Source organism: Sylvia atricapilla, chromosome 3, assembly GCF_009819655.1.
Source record: "Sylvia atricapilla isolate bSylAtr1 chromosome 3, bSylAtr1.pri, whole genome shotgun sequence".
In the NCBI taxonomy this organism is placed as follows: domain Eukaryota; kingdom Metazoa; phylum Chordata; class Aves; order Passeriformes; family Sylviidae; genus Sylvia; species Sylvia atricapilla.
In genome coordinates this window covers 43062888-43086172 of record NC_089142.1, presented here as the reverse complement: position 1 = coordinate 43086172, position 23285 = coordinate 43062888, and the positions used below count along the sequence as shown (strand labels likewise).

The window sequence follows — 23285 nt, the reverse complement described above, 5'->3', positions numbered from 1 at the left end:
CAGATGAACTTCATGGAAAATTTGGAATTTGTCACAAAACCTTTCTATCAATAATTACAAAGACCAGCTCAGTACCGCTAAAAAAATTTTGAAGTTTACTTCGCACTTCACTGGCAAGTAAATTTGTTTATATTAACATAATATACCAAATCTATACAATTAAGATCTGGTAAACTTAGTAACTGATGAGCCAATCAAGACACTAATTTTTTTCAACTCCTTTCTCATAACATTTTCACATTTCTATTGCCCCTAAAATCATGGATTAATAAGTGCTAACGTACTGAACTAGAGATGGAAAGTACTGTTAGATTAAGTCTGAGTAAACAGTTGAGCTTCTTGGCAGCTAGGAACTAATATAAGGAAGGAATGGAAAACATTTCTGAGAAAAGATCAGAGAAAAGTTTGTGGCGCAGGGTTTTAAAAATTATTGCTGTGAGATCCCCCAAAAAGCAATTAAATGACAAGAAAAGACATTCTACTTCAGTATCAGAACCCAGCCTACAGAGCACCTGATAAATAAAATGGTGTTGAGCACACTGTGCTGATTCCTCCTGCTCTGCAAAAGGCGTATTATCAATAGCTCACATAGTATTTGGACAATACATGCAAGAAAACAAAAACTACCATCCTAAGTTCCACTTAGACTGTGGATGGGGTTAAAGTTAAGCATATTCTTCAATCACTGTATTATGAAGAAAAATTTCAACCTCCTGCAAGAAACAGTAAACCTGACAATCAAATATGTACTCACATTTTAGACTGTAACTGTGGGCTCATCTTCACTACTGTTAAATCAATTGTACTTAACTCAATTACAGTGAGGTAATTACATTAACATGAGTCAGTGCATCCACACATGGCATTTGCACGTGTGCTGAGTGAATTGCTGTTACCTCCCACATGGCATAAGTACTTTGCTCAATCACATTAAACAAGGCACAGCTCAGGACACTTTCACCTGCAGTTCAAGCCACCACACTGCTGTCAAATGCCTCTATCCCACCTGTTCAGGGAAAGACCTATTGCATAGCCACCCTTAACCAGGTACAGACTAACCCCTATGTGGGTTTACCTACCCACTGTAATGCCTTTCATTTTCTAAAATTTACTATGTCCTACTCCTTTTGGAAATGGAACAAAAATACCCATCTTTGCAATCTGTTATTAAACTTAAAGGTGGGGAGAATATTAACAGTGATAAATGAATTTCAACAAATCAACAAACCTATGTGAGTTACAAAGATGTTACCATTACCACAAACATGGTGATCACTGCCTCCTACCAGCATCTGCTGGCAGACACATGTGCACCCATCTCAAGTCTCTGCAGTCTCAGTCTACATACATGCCTCTCTAATCAACAGCTTGGGCATCATTCCCTGGTTCTGAAGCAAGGTAGCACAGCATAATTTAACATTCATCTGGCAACATTCTTTCCTTCTCCACTTCTGCCCCAAAAGAGAAGGTGGCTGTGCTCTGACTGATGCCAGAGAATGTCCTCCTCTGTGGGCCAAACGCAGCAGCAGTGGCTGTGGGGAGGGGAAAGAAAACAACGCAGGGAACAACGTGCAACCTCTTGCATGATGGAGGATCACACTCTACTGCCTCAGCCTGCCCCTGACCTGTGGTTATCACTAGATGCAGCCTTAAAGCCCACAGAATGAGCAACACTGATTTGTTAACTGGGAGATTTTCTGTTACTGGTCAGGCAGGTGCTTGCAGAAATTACATACAGCTAACCCATGCCTTATTTAAGCAAGAACCTGTACCCTGGTATCTGTCAGCACAGCTCAGCAGTGCTCTTTGCTCATCTCTGGATCCTGAGAGAAAACTCTGCACTACTTTTTAACATAACTGGCAATCAGTTGCCAAGAAACTGAATCCGTAGCCAGACATAAAAATCAGACCCACAGGTACAGCAAAATAAAGTAGTGCCACATGTCCTTTCTCTTAAAAGACTTGCCCAAAGCCATTGAATCCACTATTAAGGAAATTCTGTTATCAGATATTCACAAAACTTGTGAATGCCTCTCCTCTCTGTGTAGAGAACCGTGACTGATAAACATGGAAATGAAATGCCAACTGCAGAACACATTCCCTGGTGTCCAGGTGTATGACAAGGTTAACAAATGGTAGTGTTAAAGTCCTGTCATAGGGAAGATGTAAATCAAACTAAAGATGGGTATGACTTTGGAGACATAAGGACAAGAGGAATTAAAGTTTCTTATGCTTGTCTCAAGAAGCACTTTAAAACAGTTTTGAAGAGCTTCACCATGTACTCACTAGGCAGGAATAACCACACTTTATCACAAAAGTACAAGTACCTTCTGCTTACACTCTGTATTTGGACACACTATTCTACAAAATATGGAACCTAGAATACTAATGCCAAGAAATAGATTTAATATATTAATATAAGGTTCTAAAATATCATTACTACCAAATACTAAGTTAAGGTCAACTTCTCAATTAAAAAAGCATATTTATACTCAGATCAGAGATGTCATATCTTAGGAACAAATAAAAGGTATTCTTTTGCAAGGACAAATTAATATTTAAATTGTGTCACATGGTTTTCAAAGGTTTATCTTGGGAAAATTTGTTTGCATTGCAAAAAAACATAAAGAAAATAATCCTTCTATTTGGTGCTTGCTTGTCTTTTTAGACTGAGAGTACTCATTCTTATTTCTCTAGTCTTATTTTTTCTGAATTGTAATAAATCACAAAAGAAAAAAACAGATTTTAACGAAATCTATTTATGGATTTTTCACAAATAGCTGTTCTATCTTTCAAAATTAAATGTCAAACAATCTGTACAAAACCCAAGCCCTGTTTTAAGACTACTGTGTTATTTTATAGAAAAAATCTGCAAACCTCCTTTCGCTGCCTTTGCCGACTTGTGTGCTCTTGTTTTAATCCAACAGTAGTGTTTTCTCATCTTGCCAGTGTCCTGTGTGGCTACAAGCTCACACAGTGAGGTCAAGAGAGAGCACAACCAGAAAACTTGTGAAAAAGGAAAACAAAATGGAGGAGGGGCACCCGCAGGAGATGAAGGAAAGCCAGCAGAAATGCCTACAGTCTACAATAGCATTTTTCTCAGCCCTCATGAAATAGCATGTCCTTATCACTACCTGAGAACTCAAAAAAAATTTTTTTTAGAAGAAAAGCTCTTCTTTGGCTAACCTCCACAAATTTCCACTGACAATTTGGAAATTATTTATTTATCATGGGTTATATCCTATTTGTAAAGAAATCTAGCTTTTATTGTAAAAATGCTGGCTCACAAATGCTAAGCTGATGGGATAAGAAAATAAGTTTATACAGCTTCCTTGTGCAATTAGTGATTTATATATGCTTGCTCAGAAAGAGTAGACATTGTTTCATTTTGTTAAATAAAAAAACTGTGCTATGCAAATACCTTTAAATGGAAAATAAATTTAAATTTTATAGTAGCTTTTCAAGTATTACTTTTACAACTGATACTCATCTTAAAAATGTTTTCTCACAAACAGCTTATTCCTTCTTCAATTTTTCATTTGTTTGCAACATACTCTCTCCCAAGCCCTGGGGAAAAAAATTGCTTACTTTTCACATCAATGTTTTAACTTATTATAACTATCTGAAATTTGGAAATCAATAATGATTTGAACAACCTACAAATAAAGATAAATGGTATTTTGTTCACTTAACTCACTCTTTGCTAGAATCATTTGCCAAAGAATTTAATTTGTTACAATAATGCCTAATATTGATATTCTCTTGATTCTTATCTGTGTACCAGAAACATCCATACATACTTTGGTCAGTCTTATATTAAGGCAACTTGTGATCAGCTTAGACTGCCCATGTAGTATCAGTGCACAAGGCGCACAGATTATTGTCTACAAGACAAAGTGCCAAATTACTTTAATTAACCATTAATCCACACAATAAATGAAGGTTACTGAAAACTAATGATCTTCTCTTACATGTTGCACTTGAACAAAATGTTTTTTAGTTTAGCAGTTTTTCTTTCTGAAATAAATAACTAGGTGCACTTATAAGAAAAGTAGCTACAAATTCAAACCATCTGAAATTTTACAGATGAAAGACAACCTCATTGTCTTTCCTGATCAAATGCGATTACACAGAGATTTGCTACTGGACAGGAACCATTCATCAGTGGTATCTCTCTCTGTATAAGAAAAATGTTTCTCAAAATGTCAGGACATACATTTTTCTTAATTAAAAACAGCTCCTATGCTGCCCATCCCAGCTGCCTGAGGACAATCACTTGGACAGAATTTTTATATATATATATATATATAAATCACACACATATAATAGAGAATATATGTATATAAATAAAGGCTCCTTCAATTTATTTACATCTGTATTACCTCCTCACCAATCTCCTTGGTGACAGGGGTGAACACTAACATACAGTAAGTAGAACTACTCTCTATCTGTAGTACAGTGCATGTTAGCCAGTCACAGTACAGCTTGTGTCAATAAATAATCTCAAGATAGCCAAAATACAACATGCTTCGTTTGGAGACCAGGAAAGAAGCTGTTCATGGCTGAGTTTTAGTTGAAGTAGCCACTGAGATCAGTTAATAAACATTACATTGAGTCTACTAAGAAAGTTCAAATCATGGAGACACTTCCAGGGAACTTAACATGATCCTCCTGTACTAATAAGGAAAAGGTGTGCCCAATAAAGCAGATGGCTCAATTATACTTGCTCATTACACACCAGAAGGGCAGTCACAAATTACGTGTGGCCAAGAGGAAACTCATCCAATTTTTTTTAAAGTTACAGAAGCAGATACATCCACTATTTGCAGGACTGGACTGTTAACATCTCTTTCTGAGGAAAGGAATGCCAGACCAAGCCCAGCACTGATACAATGTACAGGCACGGTGAGCACACCCCAACAGAGGTGGCAGCTCCATGAGATGCAGTTGTGCAAAGTCTCGCTCTGCCATTTTTTTCCTATCTAGCACGTCAAATCAAAGGAGAGCAATAAGAAGTTTGGAGACAAAGACCTCCCATTTTATTTTGGCTCAGTTCCTCAAAAATTACACTACACCACTGCCCTTATACCAAATGAAATGGTGTATTCTGCACTTCCTCAGGCTGCACGCCTCTACTGCTTTCCTCAAGTTAGCTCAATCTTTCACGCAGCAAAGCCAAAGTCCTATGAATTTCGTTACACAAATTAAACCTGAACATGGAAAAAATATTACTAATTTTCAGCTTATTTTGTATTAGTATTGTAACTCCTGCAGCTACAAAGCAGTGGAATGGACACAGGAGTCCGGGTGGGAACAGGAGGCCAGGGTGAAGGAAGGGGTGGGAAGGATCGCCTCTTCTAGCAGAAGTCTACAGTTACGTGGCTTAAGGCAGTAATGAAACTGCAGAGTTGTAACAAGCAAGGATTTCATCCAAGAGAAGAAAAAACAAAAACCAAAACCCAAACCAAACAAGCCAGCACAAAAAAAAAAATACCAGCAAAAAAAGAAACTTAACCAAACCAAACAATTGCAAAAGCCTAGCATGGATCATATCTTCAGTAAACAATTTTTTCTTCAAGATTAATAGAGATGCTTACCTAATTTAAAAATAACCATGCAGAATAATTCAGGCCCTCACAGCAACAGCAGTGAAATGTTTAATGTCTATCAACCAAATTATGCACTGGTGTATGGAACAACAATTACTGGGGTCTCCAAGATTTGAGATTTGTGAAAAGCATTTCTCCCATTTGGCATTGTAAAAGCAGTATCTAACACTAATGTTAAAAACAGACAAAGCATTTTAGATAAAAAGGTTAAAATAAGCGGCAAACTTCATACAAAACATCATTTAAATATTCCAATTATCTAACATGTATATTTAAAGAACTGTACATTTTGTAAAACAGCCCTGTGTTTAGCTGAAAACATGTAAATATAAGGCACACATGGATTAATTAAAACTACAGAAAAGTGACATACTTTGTACTGGAAACATTAAAAACTTCTGCTTGAAAAACACTTCCAAAAAGCACGTGCTACCTATTTGAAGGCAGCAATAAAAGTAAAGCGGCCTTTAATCCCTGTACTATTTTGAAACAATCAAAGTAACTTTAGGGTCATCTGTAAAAACTTTCATAACATATGCATCTAAAAAAATTGTTTGTAAGTAAAAAATGTTATCAGGAAAAAAACCAAGAGATTCCAGCAAGTGGGATGCTGAAGGGGGAGGAAGGAGCAACTGACACAAATGCATCATAGTCAATACATAGTAAATGTATCATAGTCAAATGTATCATTACACCAAACTCATCCCATAGGAAAGACAGTCCCAGAGGGGTGAATCATTAAACACTGCTGACAGCCTGAAAGTACATTTTATATTTAGGAATGTAAAAAAATACTGGTTTTAATTATGCCGTTCTAAACTACAGCCAGAAAACTTGTAAAAGCTTTGCACAACTCACCCACAGACACCGAAAAACTGACATATTGTGACCTGTGTTGGGAAAGATTGCTTGACTTTATTTACATTAGAGCAAACCTGTTGTGGTGAGGAAAGATATCTATTTCATCTATACTATATAAAGTATGTATATGCTCTACTTTTTGAGGTTTTTTTATAAAGAAAAAAACTTACAGACTACCAATTCTTCTTTCAAAAAAGTATTTTAAGCAGTAAAGCTATAGTCGTAACACAAAGAAAAAATATCCCATCAAGTCCATGTGGAACTTCACCCAAGGACAGACTAAAGCAGAAGACCATTTTGTTAAAAATGCTGCATAGCTAAGGTCCTAATCTTGAAACCTTTATTTACACGAACAAGTCTTACTTTAAAGAACAAGTGTTTGCAAGATTGGAATCCAGCAATCATTAATCTTGTTGAAGGACTTTTTAGCATTAAGGTCTTTGCTGTCCTTCCAAATAAACAAAAGCAGATAATTCTGCTGAATATTTTTCAAAAGTTCTGTCTTGTCACATCACAGCACTCAGAAATTAAAAAGAAATTGTAAGATATAAAGTAAAACACCACTGAAAAGCCCAAATAATTCAAGAAGAATAATTTGTTACTAAAAAATTATTCCCTTTAAAATACTTCTGTAAATATGCCTGCTTCAAGGTGGTACGTTATTTAGTAGTATAATTTGCTTGATCATTAGGAGGGCAAGCCCGAGAGGTCATGGAAGATTGTGATGTGTCCAATTTTTTTATCATCCAGGCTGAGTTGGTCAGAGCAGGGTGATGATAAGACCAAAGGTTGTGGGTTCGGTCCCTGTATGGGCCATTCACTGAAGAGCTGGACTTGATGACTCCTGCGGGTCCCTTCTGACTCAGAATACTCTGTGACTACCTCAGTTTAATTCCTCTTCTGAGCATCAGTGAAGCAAACAAATGGCTCCTTAAAGAGAGGTCGCATTTCTTTTCAAAGTTGCTCTCGATGTCGCCCCTGCTGCACTCCGGGTGTGCGGCACCTCCTGTGGGCAGAGAGGCGCAGAGTGCGGGGGCTCAGTGAACCCCGGCTCGGCCTCTCCCACTCCCCAGTGTGGACAGTGCTGCCACAAAGGGTGGAAAGCTCCAGGGAAAAGTGTTTACTTCCCGGTGCCTTTATTCACCCTGCCTGTGTATCAGCGTGCCCCACGGCTGATGGTGGACTGGCCATGGCTGACCAGTGGCACTGATCTCTCCTCTCTGGCAATCAGGGACAGGACCTGATGGAACAGCCTCAAGTTATGCCAGGGGAGGTTTAGGTTGGATTTTAGAAAAAGGCTCTTCTCCTAGAAGGTGGCTGGGCACTGGAATAGGCTCCCCGGGGAAGTGGTCACAGCACCAAGCCTCAGAGAGTTCAAGAAGTGTTTGAATAATGCTCTCAGGCATGACTCTTGGGGATGTCCTGTGCAAGGCTAAAAGTTGGACTCAATCCTGGTGAATCCCCTCCAACTCAGACTATTCAATGATTCTGGTCCTTCAGCACAGGAAGTGTGATTGTCCCCGCCTGCCCCATGCCAGCACCCCAGTGGAGGGCCTGGCTGTGTGTTACTGCCAGAGGAGTGGGGCACACGCAGCACTAAACCCATTAGTTCCAGCAGTGCTGCCCTTTAGACAGTTCTCATCTATCATTATTTTGATCTCAAGTATATTAATCAGCATTTCCAGTTCTACACCGTGTGCTAAATTAGCTTTTTGGGTGTTTGTTTGTGGGTTGTTTTTTTTTTAATAAAACAAACAAACCGAACATTTAAACTGTATTTAGAGAGCAATAAAATCTTTGAATCTCTCATATCAATCACTTCCTTGGACCACAGTCAGCTAGCCGGGGAGGACCAGGTTATAAATGGCCCGAGGAAGCGATAGGCAATGAATAGCCCTGACCCTCGCTTCCCCGGTTCGGTCGGGACTTGCAACCTGAGCCGGGAGGGGGCAAATTCCTGCCGCTCCCGCTGCAGCCGGGCAGGGGAGGGGGCGGAGGGCGCCGCAAAGGAGGCCCCGGCCCCTCCCCGGCGCCGCCGCGGCACCCCCTGCCCACCCAAACTCTCCGCTCCAGCCCACGGTGCCTCCATCGCCGCAGCAGCCCCAGACAGCTCCTGCGGCAGAAGCGACCTGCCCTGCCGGCAGCGCTGCCGACTGACCGCGCCATAAGCACAACATCCACAGGGCAGGAAAAGCAGCTCCATCCCTCGCCACACCGCACGCTCTCCGCCACCCGCGCCCGCTGCAGCGCGGCAGAGCAGTCAACAGCTGACTGGCAAATCTTGCCAGCGAGCAGAAAAATTAAGGCCCAGAATATTTTCCTTTGGCCCCTTCCAGGTGCCACTGCGCTGATCCAGAAGGGAACGCGGAAATACAAAAAAACCGCGCTTAAAGTCTGCATCACTCTCTGCCATTCCTCCGCGCAGCAGAATCCGAACTGACCTACATTGTTAAAGCTGCTTCCTGAAACACGCAGGAATGCTGTAGAAGATGAAAACAAGGCTTGTATGCAGATATCTCAGGGATCTTGTATTTCCTATATTAGCATCTATTCATAATGAATATTTCATTGGGATTTTTTTGCATAATTTCCAAATTAATTATTCTGATTTGATTTCTTAATGCTTGAATGCAGCTTTTTTAATAGTAACATTTTTTATAGCAACATTGCTACCAGAAAGCTTTTAATAAAATTTGTCAAATTAATGGAAACTTGACATTTCAAAATTTAACAGCTGCTTTTGACACAAAAGTATGTTGTTTAGTAAATGCGTAAAAATTATGTTAAAATAATGTAATCAGTATTTTTCAACAAACCGATTATTAAAGGAAGGAAGGATTAATGTCTTTCTTCTGTATTTAGCATGTGCCTTATTGTTTGATAATTTACTTTCATACAGATTTAATTAAAGGAAGCAATTTGCTTTTTTGTCCATCGTCTTTAAAAATTTGGCAGTGAGATGTTAGTGTGCCCAGAACAATATGCTCAAAAGACATCCAAATTCAGATTAACTTTGTTAAATCACTGGAATTAAACGGTAACAAAACCCCCTGTACTAAAGTGTCTACATGTTCATTTAAGTGGAGAAAATCGCAGATCAATATACATTTTTATTTTCTCACCTACTATCAATAAATAATTATTTAATCGGCCAAGTCCTCTTTCAGACCTGAAATGCCAGAAATTTGTCCACAAAGTGGCACAGCTACACTTAAATTAATGAAGATCCTGCTGAATGTGCGTCAAGAAATTCAGATGAACATTTGTGTATGGTAAGTTCATACAAATAATAGTTATATAATTCGTTTGGGAGGCATTTTAAAGATTTCAAAGCTTTAATACAGAGATAGTAAAAAACAAGTCTACTGAATGATAGTTTATACACACAACCCCCCCCCTTTTCATTTATTTGATCAAGTTCTTCTGGTTTAAGTATCTAAGCTCCCAAATGAAAATATTAAAAAAAAAAATCCTTGAGACAAACTGCATATGCACTGAAACTCCTTGACAACTATTTCACTGACTTCACTTGGCTCAACATTTCATCTCTTAGTAACATTTGGTCCTTTAAATGTAGAAAAAACATCCTGTACTTTCAAAATGCACATCAGGTGGAGGGAGAAAACAGAAAATAAGCTAAGGTTTACCAGTTTTTAAGAATTTAAGAAACAGATTATATTTATCATCCTAAAACCAGAAATACTGCAACAAAATCAACCATTTTATGCCATCAGCTCACTCAAGAGACTTTAATATACTATAGATGCATTTCATGACACCTACTGTGGTCAGTGCTGGCTTAGATCCCTTGTAATGGACATTCAGATAAAAGGAAATCAAATCATAAGTATAGAAACATAGTAGTGTTTTATAAACAAATTTTTAAAACACACCGATTTCCATTAAAAAGATATTAATACGTGGATCACAGAAAATCTTAAACATTGATCTAATATAATATCTAATAATGAATACTAAAAATAATTCATCTTTCACCAAATGCTCCAACTGTAGCCACCTCAGCAGTCTAGTCTTAGTCCATTTACAGCTGTCACCAGTTAAAGAATGATCATCCAAAGAAGTACTGTGTGAAGATTAACAATAAACCCACACAAGCATGGAATGGGCTATCATTTCCCAATAAACTACTGATGATTATCGTCAGTAAAAAAGAAACTATACTACAAAAATAAATTAATCTGCCATTTGAAAAAAATGTGTAATTGCTCAATTAAAATAAATTAATGAAGATTAATGTGAAAATTCTTTGGGGAATCTGGATCTACCAATTACATTATTAAACATTAAGAGGTACTGCTCAAAGCAAACTGCAGATTAATTTTAAAAGCATCTGCGTTCTTGAAAAATGTAGTTACTAAATGTAAATACATATAACATGGATTATGCATTTTTATTTTTTATAATAGTCTTTATTAATTTCTACTAAAGACAATGTAGGCATAGATCAAATTTAAAGAAACCTTCCTGATCAGTGTCTTGATCTTATATCATTTTAAACATTTTCAAATCTAATAGATCATATTTTGGAATATTGTAAACTTTTTTTAATTCTTGAGAAAGAGAAGGCATTGCTAGGAGAAGAATCTGATTACCTACTTTCTTAGTGAAGATAATAAGACTATAGTGCAGGATAATTAAGCACTCCTTAGTGAAAGATGTGGTAATCACTGCTCCATTAAGTGTCCACTAAAGCAGGAACTAACACTAACAAAATCCTATTCCTGTAAGTCTAAGCAAAAATTTTATCTTCAGATGTACTATATTTCTGCCTAAAAATCTTGAATATTGTTTTCATCTTAACAATGCACCTTCAGTATCTTTTCTCTCTTATCCTCTACAGTTCAATCCCACAGCCCCTCTCTTTGTGACTAGTGCTGTAAAGTCAATGGTGACACGTGAAGTTCTCTACAGTATCAGAAATGAAGAGTTTCTTTGTTTATTAATGCATCTGCTTCACATCCAGATCAATCACCCTCAAGTAATGTCTGTCTTTAACAATTATTACTAATTCCTGAAGCCAGTTAAACACACTTGTAAAAATTGTTTTATCTTTTTTTCCAGGTTGCAGTAGTTTCTAAACCAGAATCACAGAACAAACAGGATGCCCTAAGATCAGCCTGCATACCAGAGCCACACAGACCCCTACACAAGAAACCCTGCATTCCTGACAGGCTTCACTCCTACCCTACATTTCCCACCCAATAAACATGCTACATGAAAACATTGCTACTGCAAAACATGCTACATGAAAACATTGAGCAAATGTGATTTTGACTCATGTAAAACAGCTATTACAAATGTAATGTGCTTTCTTTAATTGACACACACAGGCACACAAACCTCCAAAACCAAACAAAACAGGCAAACAAAGCAGATTTGGCACAGCCAAATGAGAATGTATTCACTGCAGTGGAGACCCATTGAGCACTGTGGTGAAATGGAAACCTTTTGACTAACTGCATTTACAAATATTTGAGAATTATACTATGCCTCCAAATCTGTGAACTGTCCATTTGCTCCTGCCTGAGCAGAAGGTTCATCTACTTCCTCCTCCCCACCAGTCAGTGCTCTCCCTTGTCTCAGAGTAATATCTCTACATCCCTAACACCAGGGCCTGGCAAGAAGATAGAAAATCCTGAAGGATCCAGACAGTAGGGCTCCCATCTTCCCCTTTGTCAGCACAGATATGCAATACTGTAAGTTACAGGGTTTTTTTGGTTTTTTTTTTTTTTTTTTAAACTCCCAATACCTACTGCATCCCATCAGCCCTGTCAGAAATCAAAGGTCCTGCACAGGGCTCAGTAAGTGTTCAAGACCCCAAAGACACTTTCACTGTAAGGGTAAACGACATTCACCTCTAACAGAACCTGCCCACAGTAAGGGGTCTTTCCCACACGGGGAGCATTTGACATACTTCTCCCACTTTCTCCTGCTGTGAGGAACTTATTTGGGACAGAGCAATTTTTCAACAGGAAGATGGAAAACCCCTACATTGTCAGCCTGATACCTTAGCATCAGAGCAGACTAGTAGATGAGCAGCCAGGTGAATTTAGGTAAGACATTAAATATACATTCACAGTAGGAAAGAAGTCGCATACTGTCAAAAGTATATACTAATTACATACATAACATAGTATGCATGCATGAACTTGACAAGTTGTATCACTTCTAGTCAACTTTTAATTAAGCAACAGTGGCCCAAACCCTGTCTGCTACCCCACATTTTAGGCACTCTACATGGAACAGGTCAGATTGTTTTTCAGCACAAAATGCACACTTACTGCCTTATGAAAACAAAAGCCTGTGAACCACAGAGTTTCAGTAAAAACAGTCATGTAAGAGTCTTAACATCCACTTCTAAGTTTCACAAGTCAGTAGGACCACTTCATGTGAGAATACTGAGCAGAATTTGGCCCACCAGGTCTCTAATCAACACAAAGGGAAGAGACGCCATAATTTCATTGCATGAAGGAAGAGGTCTTGTTCACCATTGAAACAATTCTCAAATTTCCATTCACCTGATGTACTTTTGTGTTTAATATCTGGGGAAGAGGGCAGCAAACCAGTTCATGAATAATTCTTGGACCTTATTCCACTTTAGTGTCAAAAATTGCTGATTCTCAGGATATATGGATCTGCATGACTTAGACCACGTAATTAAACTGGGTGAGATAACAATATATATTTTAAATACGGGATGTAGTTAGGGGTCTAATCCTACATCTAGAGAAGTCAGCTTGGGTCTATTAGGTATGTTCAACACTACTACTTTTATATATGTCTAGTATTTCCAGTACAATGAGTCTAAGAATTTTTAGAAATTACTACACATGGTCAGCAGAGGCTTTTTAAACCCCCTTATTTCCCCTAAGATTGTATTATTACAAACGGCCCATAAAACTAACCAAGATTTTGATTACTACCTTGCAAAACACAGTTGTAAAATGAAACAAAATATTTTTTAAATTATAGCACATGTGCACAATTAAGGGATTTTAAAGACACTTGTACTTGGAGAGAAGAAAAAAATTATGCTTATTCTGGGCTCCTTCAAGTACACAATGGCTATCACTTTTACATTCAGTTTCAGACCAGGGTTTATTTTGGTCCATATATTTATATGACCATAAACAGAGAGTTGTAACACAAATGTTAAAGTAGTCTCATGTGGCACTATAACAAAAACAATTAAGAAAAAGAAATTCTCTCAGCACTGCATACCCATAAATTAGCATGGCTTATTAAAAGAAGACCTCTCTGGGAACAGATTATCTTTGTTGAGAAAGCAACTATCAGTTAAACTGATGAGAATTACACATTTATGAATGTAATAACAACATTAGCATTTTCTGACGATGCACAAGATCTGCTATAGTCACGAAATATTACTTTGATTTTGTAGACAAATTCATACACTCCAAATACTTATTACATATGCCCTTACTAATTTTACTCATTTTACTTGTTAAAAAAATTTTAACAGTGAAAATATTAACATATAATGATAAAAAATAACCCAAACGTCCCTCCTCCTTCCAAAAAATGCAATTCTAGCACCAGATCAGAATTTTGAAATAGGAACTGTGTGATTTTCTTGGCTACTGCACTGATAACAGAATAAGAATATTCTAAAACCCTCAATCTCAAAGGCGTTGATGCATTTAATTTTCAAAGCTGAAATTCCATACATAGGGAATAATTAAGGAGCTGTATGTCCCAGATTATCAATTAATTTCACTTATACCTCACCAATCTGCTAAAAAGATCTGTCCAAATTATTAAGAACATGCCCTGTAAATATGCTTATTTCTGTTCTAGAGAAGAAAAAGCCCACATATTATTTATATTAATCAAACATTCCCTGATTTTTGTCTGCCTTATAAATAGTGCTTTTTAAAAACTGCAATCAATATATTTTAGTGCCACCACTGAACTGTAATCACTAAATAAGAAAAAGAGAAAGACTGAAGTGTGACAGAAGGATTCCTGAAACATTTCACTTCCAAAGAGAGCTCAGATGCCTATACTCATGCCAATACCCTTAAGTGCCCTTTTCCTTGCAAAGTCATTATCACTTTCCTTGTCTCTCCATCCCCAGCTGAAGGTGGCAACACGAGAACTCTGCTATTTTGCACCAGGAGACTGCAGTTTCATTCATCATATTTCTGTGACAGTAGCTTCCAGCTCTTTGCTGCAATAACTTCACCTCACCCTGGCTGCTGCTTGCTTGCACCCTTGGTCACCCTTCCATAGTGCCAACACTGCCCACCCTTATTTGCAGGGATCATGGGGATTCTCTGCTGTGAAAAATGACACAAAAATCAGATACAAACACAAACACTTCCCCTGAAGTGCAGCTGAGTTTGCAATGCAGCCCCACAAGCACTTATCGAGTCCAACACGAAGAGCTGATACAAAAGCTCTTGAAACTTACTGAGGCAGCAGCACTGCTGCCAAATGTAAAAGTCAAGTCATCTCCGTAGGATTCCCACCGAGAAGGGTGGCTGTAGGAGTTTAAGCCTCCACCTATTCACCCCACACTGCTACTGCAAAGCCTTATTTGGCTGCTTGCAGAGCAGCTGCTGAACTGTTGCATGTTACAGCTTTGCATGTTCTGAAAAAATCAAATTCAGTGCCAGTTTTCCATAATACAGGAGACTGTGAAGCTTGCAGCAAAGTCTACAGCTGCTCCACAAGCAGCAAAGCCATCTCTGGAGTGAGGATCTGGAATTCTTTTTAGCCATCTCCCAAGCAGTTAAACCCCTCCTCCATTTTAAGTCAGAACCAGCCAGACTAATCTGAGGAAAAGCATGGACACCAGTTTCTTCAACTGAATAGGCTTAAGCAATCAGAAGCACTTCCCCACCTTCCATGCAGAGGTGTTTAGTGATACTCTGCTGATGTAAAAGCAATTTAAGGATTCACTGCTTTCACCGGTGATTTCCATCAGGCAAAAGCCAGCCCAAATCTGTTCTGAAGAACTGTCCTTTTAAAAGAGCCAAACATCACATAACACCTCTCCAACAGTCCTGGTTACTTTCAGCTGATTTTAAAAAAGGGAAAAAAGCACTCCTACATCTAGGGAATTAAAAATTTAAACAGTATGTCCTTATTTATTTGGGCTGGTTTTAAAAAGCATCATAAATGTCTTTACCCTCTAGTTTCTTGTTCCTAGGATCATTCTTAAATGACACTTTTATGGTCACTTTTGTACACCTTTGTAGAAACTGGTGGGCCTAATTTTGCTTCTGTTGATAATTAGTGGGGAAATATGGCAGGCCTTTACTGCGATGGGTTACTTAAGGAAGATTAATTCAGCAATGTTTACACAGGAGTATACTTTGTGAAGCAAAACTCTGGATAGTTCTAAATGTATCTACTGCCTCAGTAATGTACTTGCAAACCAGAACAAGCAACAATAACAACATTTTTCCCAATCTGACAATTCATTTCCTTTTAGCTTTGGTTCATGTATCTGCTTTGATATCTTATGTTTGTGCCCCAGACAAAATATCCTCTTCCTTCCAGTATCCCAACCCCAGTGCATAACTTCCTCAGTCTTGGAGAAAAGGAGGATCGCATGCTCTGGAAAGGGTGAGCTTACTGTTCTGCCAAAGAGGGAAACACCTCTTAAGACAAAGATGTCCCTCTGCCTTTGGGCCACTTGTGATTTCTACTTGTCAATGTGCAAAGTTTAAAACTCTTCAGTGAAGTCTGATCTGACTCAACACTACTTAGGTCTAATGGTGTTGTCATTCACTTAAATACTGTATGGGTTTACTAATAAAAAATTATTACAGTGTTGGGGTTAGATGTAAATACATGAAATACGGAAGGTTAAGAAGATGGTGGCTCCATAACTCAAATAACCAAATTACAAGTTTCTTCAGACAACCATCTTAAACCATCAAGCCGTCAGTGAAGTATTTTGCCATCTATGTGTCCACACATTATGCTAACTTATCCACTAATCAGTAGCCAAAACAAATTTTTAAAAATTAAAAAAAAAGGAAAAAAAAAAAAGAAAAAAAAAAAGAAAAAAGAAGAATCCCAGTGCTGTAGCAGTCTACACCACAATCAATGGTCTCCATCATTGCTCTGCATGCTGCAGCCCAGCTGGTGAGTGCCAAAGCTTGGCTCCAGATCTCTGGCAGCTCCATCCCGTTACGGATGCCGCACGCGCTGAGGCTGCGGAGCAGACTTTGACACCCGCGTCTGATCCCTGCCGGATCCTCCACACACATGCTCACTGCAGACACACGTTCACTCCCTGTTCGCTTCCTTCCTCAGCCTCCCTCCCTAAATCCTGCTAGCCACTTTTGTTTTGATTAGGGCTGGCCTTGCCTGGTCCCCAGCAGCAGTCAGAGACCGCAAGTCTGTAACAGCGTATTCTGCGTGGGGACTTCTATACTCCAAACGTGTCATACTAAACATAAGGAGCAATGAAATACTGATCCCACTTGCTTGCTCAGGACTTCCAGTTATCCTGAGCAATTAAATAGTTTTTCAAAGCTCCCAATAAAAAGAAAAATAAAAAAGGTGCACTAGATGAAAGAACAAACACTGAAGAAAGTCAGCATTGAGTGCAAAATGCCATGCCCTACTCTGTCATAGGAAAAGTAGTTCAACTGTGCCTAAAAACTAGGAATTCAAACAACAGACATCTGATTCATCATTGAAAAGGAGAGTTGGTCACATTAAAGGAAAAGCCTGTTCAGATGCTGCTTATATGTCTCATTTTCCATTCATTTTTCTGTTTACAGTCAAAATAGTCTCAGTAATTTTTCCTCCTTCTTTTCTTATGTTCTTGAAACAGTAAGAGCAATCTTTATAATACACAAATGATAGTGCAGTGCAGAAGGATTCAATGCAAGAAAAAAGGGTGTTTTCCGTTTTTATTAAATTTTGTAGCAACAGTAACAGTAAGAAAGTTCAGATGAAAGTGAAAAATTTCAAGCCAATGATATTCCTTTTAACGAGAAGACAAAATACACCAGCTCCTACATGCTGCTCCTCCCTTCCTTCCTCTCCCCATCTCATAAAAGAGGATCCCAAGAATGATTATGTTTAAGGTCCCAGTTCAAAAATCTTGTATCAGTCCCTTACTGTGGTAAGAATTTTGGACTACAGAACCAACAAGGTCCCAACAAACTCCATCTAAACTGAACAATCCATCCCATCCTGAAAAAACACATTATTGAGAAAGAGACATGAATTTTTAACCCTCGATACTCACACATTAAATTTCATCTGTTTACATTCAGCACCCTACAGTTCATTATCATCTTTAACATCTGTGCTTCACGCTAAGCAAAGGAAGAGAGACTTGTTTGTACCTTAGTTTGTACAAAGTGTGTGCAAAAAAGAATATACTGCATTTTTGCCTTATTGCCAGCATCCAAAAGAAGTAGTACATATTTAAGTTGTGTCTAATTTTGAACGCACAAAAAAAATGTAACGAACATCATCCTTTTCTGGTTTTATGAGAACGTCAGCTCTTCTGAGTTCTTTGCACTGAAGGCCTTTATTCATGTGCACCACAAAAGGTTTCCCTCACTTCACCTCTCCAGTCTGCTTTACCCTTTGACAAATAGATCTAAAATTCAGTAAGAGCCACTCACACATAACTCACATATAACTAGGTTCAGAATTCACATCACAAAAGAGAAACAAGCTGTATTATTCATTCCATGGCAACTTATAAAGAGTACATATGACAATATTGAGCCAAATTCAGTTAAGTGCACATTCCTCAGATTTAAAAATGTTACAAAGGACTATAGCTGCTACTCTTCCATTTTTTTTCCTGAAGAAACAGAGTTGACTTGGCACATTGCTGCACTGAGCATGGCTTCTGTTCAAAAAAATCAAATTGTTCTTAGGACTCATAATTTTCATATGACCCTGAATGACTCAAACACATGACTTAAAGATATAAACTGTATCAGAATAGAGCTAAAAAGGAAAAGACTGTGGACGTGTGTAAGTGTACCAAATTACACTGTAGAAACACAGATGTACATATATAATGGCTGACGTGTTTCTACCTTAAATAATGCATCCAACCCTAGGTACCTCATTACTAGAAGGCTAACAACGGTCTGAAGGTAGTTCAGAGAAGATCAATCAAAATGATTAACACCAAAGGAGGGACTTAAAAGGCAGGGTTAAAAACTCAATACTGCAGCTGTTTTGTGAACGGGACTCTCATTGGATGAAGGGGAAGAAAAGTCCAAACAAAAGCACAGTCCCCTAAAAATATATCAATATATACAATTAGCAAAGCACTGACTTTAGAAAAATGTGACTATAATCCACACATAGCTAAGGGGGAACTCCAAGAAGAAAGCAAAATAACTTATTGCAAGCTCAAAAGTCTAGCTATAATGAGCTTAAACTATTACAGGAATTTTGACTCGACATACAGTAAGTTTTTGCTCACAGCAAGATCTCATAAGCTGAGCATAACTTCACCAAAAACGGGTAAGATAAGAAAGTAAAAATATTGTTGCAGGGTTCAAGCTAGCTTTGACAGGACTTTGACTAAGTAAACTAGAAGCTTCTCTCCCTGCTCAGACTCAGATTTCTATAAAATTATACTGGTAGCTACAAACACTGCAGAATAAGCAAATGAATGCATGAAACACTACCTGCACACACTCAAATGATGAAGTGTTTTTAAAGCAGCTTTGAACAGTAGTATTTTGTTTCAACAGATTAAGAAACTAACATCTTTGCCTTGAAAAGGACTCTTCACAGGACATTTTTTTTTTCAAATTAATGAAACTAATAGGGTCCATTCACTGCTCAGGCAACAGACTGTTGTACAAGCAGCAGTGTTAAATAGCATTACAGATTTAAAGACATTTTTATGCTCTGGCTGCTACTGCTAGAACTAGCTAGAAATAGAACTTTGTCAGCTAGTTAGCTAACAAAGCATTCTATGTAGCAATATCAATTATCTAAAATGTACTCTGAAACACAATAGATAGTAGTTCTCCCTGTTACATTATATAGAAATCTGATGGAAAGAAGATTCATGTCACGGTGAAGTTTATATATACACATCATAGATTCCATCAGAATGAAAATTATGAGAAATATACCTTCTTTGCTGCAAGAGCAATTCACTGCAGAATACCGACAGTAACTTCACTCAGTAAGACGTATCTCTAAGTAAACTTAAAATGACTGAGGCACACAGTTAACATGCAATGAAACATGGTATTTTTCCACTGCATTTTACACGGTGATTGTCTTAGAAACCCAAGGGTATGGCTAAGTTGTAGATTATTAAACTGTAATAGACAAACTTGTCTAACATTTCCTTCTCTTTCCTTCCTTTAGGGGACACAACTCAATAGAGACTTCCAAATTTACTACTACTCTATTATCTTCTATGACTACTTTCCATTATGATACCGAAAACTCTGTCTAGTATTACTTAAATGTATCAGGTTATCATGCAGTTCAATACTTCTCTATTTCCACAGCTCTAAGAATATCTTTGTTTCCAAATGTGTTTTTTATTAACAGTACTGCTATGTTTCAAATATTTCTCTTCTACTATTCAAGAAGCAAAAAATTCACATACATTAACACAAAATTACATTAAGAAAGAGGGGGCTTTATCTTAAAAGTAAATTTACAAAACTGTAGTGAGCAACTTCGTGACCTAGGATACAAAGAGGGGAAGAAAAATGGAAAAGTAGGAAGACTGCTCCTTCTTTGATAAGTGTTTCATTCATTCAATTCTAAAGAGAAAAACCAGCAGCAAAGAGGGAGCAGCTTATATGCCAGTACAAAGCAGGAAGTGTAGGAATTTACTGAGTTCACTACTGGATTCTACGCTTTGTACATAATTTCAAATGCAAGCAGCTATACTGAAGTGCAAGGCCCTTAGGTGCAAGAGCACATATAAGGCAAGGCCAGAAATCCAGTCCACCCTGCACTGCAATGCAACAGGCCACAGCAGCAGTTTCTTTAGAAATTTCAGCCACCTTTTTCCTAAGCTAATCAAAGGTGTACACTTTAAAAAAGCCTGATAAAGTTCCTGCAGAATAAAGCCGGGCCACCAAATTCACCATGAAAAGGGAGTCACTATATAATCACGGAACACCCCCTTCACCGTCACTGCAAACGTCATAGAAAACGGACAACCTCGTAAAAAGATGCCTTTTGCCTCCCTAACGTGGCCCTAGCCAACCCCAAAATGGTCTCTTTACCTGATACCTCTCTTCTCTTCTCGGATCACAAAGGAGATGGGTGAAATTCAAAATAGCATTGTTGCAACTGGAGACTTACAGAAGGACCAGGGAAGGTCTCCTTCACAAACCACAGTACAGATCTCGAAAAAAGTTCCCTTATTATTCTGTACCTATTTTGCATCTGCAACTCTTTTACATGAAGGAGTTCATACCAGTTTCCACGTTCAAAACACAAAACCATCCGTGTGCTGCGCTTAAAATTAAAACCATGGAACATACACCCCTTGTCTCCCCAACAGCCTTACAGAAACACTGCTTTTAGCTGGAATACCTAATGATTACTTTTTTTTTTTTTTTTTTTCTCCCTAGAAAGGAATAATTAAAAATCAACCAACCAAACCACATACACGCTTCAGAGTATCACCACAGGGACACTCTCAGGTCTGAATTACTGCAAAATAACACTATAATTATGTCTTAATTTCACTAACTAATCTCAGATGAGCTTTTAAAAAGTAATTCGAGGTTTACAAGTAAACCGTTTAAAACTGTACTGAAATGTTATCTGAATGAAACCCGACATTTATTTATCCTTTTCCCAGCTTAATTTTAAACAGTTTCCAAGGAAAGGCATATCTGCTCCTGATCAGTCTGGTGACAAATGATAAACCTCGTTTAAAAGTGTGACATTTGAAAATAAATAAAAACCACAGGAGACTTTTCTAACCAAGGATGAAGATACGAAGAAACATTATACCCTTGCACAAATCACCAGCCACAGAGACTAAGCACAATCTAACGACCTTATTTACTCAAATTGTACACTGCCAACAAAACCACTACCTAAGGCAACTCTTTAACTACAGATGTACTTAAATACCTAGAAAAAATAGGTTACTTCTCTTCACATAAAACCGGAGTCCCACTGAGCTCAACCAAATGTGGCAGGCTGAGATGGAAGACAAAAACGGGTCTTACTTGGTGTACAAAGACATCAACTGGAGACTCCAAGGGGCTTCCCTCTCGGTTGCTCATGGAGATGAACCCGAATCCCATTCTCACATTGAACCATTTGCAATGGCCGGTTCCGTGCAAAACCTGGGATTCCTCTTCTTCTTCCTGCTCCGGCAACTTCCCGGGTTCGTCTCCACCTTTACTCGCCCCTGCTGAGGAAGAGGGAAAGGCGGGGGGTGTGGGGGGGAAGGGGGCAGAAAAAGAAGGAAGAGAGGGACAAGATGCAAAGCAAGAGTTAAATTCTGGTAACATCCTTTTGCCGCTGTAGAAAGGAGTTACTACAAACGGAACAGGGAAAAAAAAAAAAAAAAAAAAAGAAAAAAAAAAAAGAAAAAAAAAAAAAAGAAACAACAACAAAAAAAAGGGGGGGGGCAAACAAAACAAAATCGAAAATCAAGCGGTGAAAAGTACGTATTTTTCCTAAATCCTAAAAAAACCAGCCTTCTCCCCAAAATACGTAAAAAAATAAAATCACCGGAGGTTACAGAGAGGAAACACTGCGAACGGAGGCTCTCCCTCTCTCTGAGCCCAGGGCAGCCCACGTTTCTGTACATACGTGTATTTTTCCATTTAACTCCATCTTTCAGCCACATTACAGCACGGAACGCGATACTTTACTTGAATATTGCTGGTTTAAGACCGATCCCATTTCTCAAAAGAAATTCTCAGCTCAATTAGTCTCTCCTCGCAAGGCGCAGGACCGGGGGGGCGAGGGGGGAGGCCGGCCGAGGAGGGGTGGAGGAGAGAGAATAAGCAAAATTGGGTAGATTGCACAACTGGTTATTGCACATGCAGCGCCGAAACCACTATTTTCCAACGTGTATCCATCCCTCCTTGGAATAAACTTTCGATTAAAGTTGGGACAGGTGTACGGCCGTTTTCTCATCCCACCACTGCAACTGTGCTTAATCAAACAGGAACAATTCAAACAATAGCCCCCTGAAAGCTTTTCAAGTTATGAATCGGTGTGGGCGGTACGGAACAGTTTCTGAGCTGGGTAACAATGGGTTTGGAGAAAGCCCCCTTGCGCGAGCTGCTAAAAAAGGGTAATGCATAGTTGGGTTAAAAAGGGGTGGGGGGAGGGGGGAGAGAGGGAGAGAGCGAGCGAGCGAGCGAAAATCATAATAAAACAATAGAAAAAGAAAATTAACCTTCGGCCATGTTGCCCCACGGGCCCTCTGCTCCAAACTCGTGAGATGAAAACTTTCCCTGTGGATCGAAGTAGTCTTCTGCATTAATCTAACATCCTGATTTTGAACGATCGCAAATTTAGCTCGCATGGTCTAATGTGCTTTCCCTCTTTTGATTTTTCCCCGTCTCTCTCGCTCCGTTTCTGGCCCCCTGCGCACACGTGACTCGGTCAATTACATGCTTTCTTGCTACTAATTTCGCATCGGATCCTTAAGGGGTTGGCAGGAGGCAGGAGCAGCCAATCGCCATTTCAAGTAGCCTGACACACCAAAATAATTTATGAATGAAAAAAGAAATTTCCAACACGGCGCTTTTTTTTTTTTTTTTTTTCCCTCTTCCTTTTCGGACAGCTAATCTGCACGCTTCTTTACGGGAAATCGAG

At 38.6% G+C, this 23285-nt stretch overlaps 1 protein-coding gene across 2 annotated transcripts in view; it reads right to left on the bottom strand.

The window, feature by feature from the left end:
* LIN28B (lin-28 homolog B) overlaps positions 1-23068 on the bottom strand; it is an 81321-nt gene extending 58253 nt beyond the window's left edge. The window contains exons 1-2 of one of the 2 annotated variants that reach the window (XM_066315190.1): positions 22864-23068; positions 21677-21864 (exon numbers count right to left, since the gene is read on the bottom strand). In XM_066315190.1, the coding sequence (XP_066171287.1) occupies positions 21677-21864; positions 22864-22873 (198 nt within the window). In that variant the 5' untranslated portion in view covers positions 22874-23068. Of the gene's footprint in view, positions 1-21676; positions 22078-22863 lie in introns of those variants that run through there. The other variant, XM_066315189.1, reaches the window with a different exon arrangement.
* Between the last annotated feature and the right edge of the window lie 217 nt (positions 23069-23285).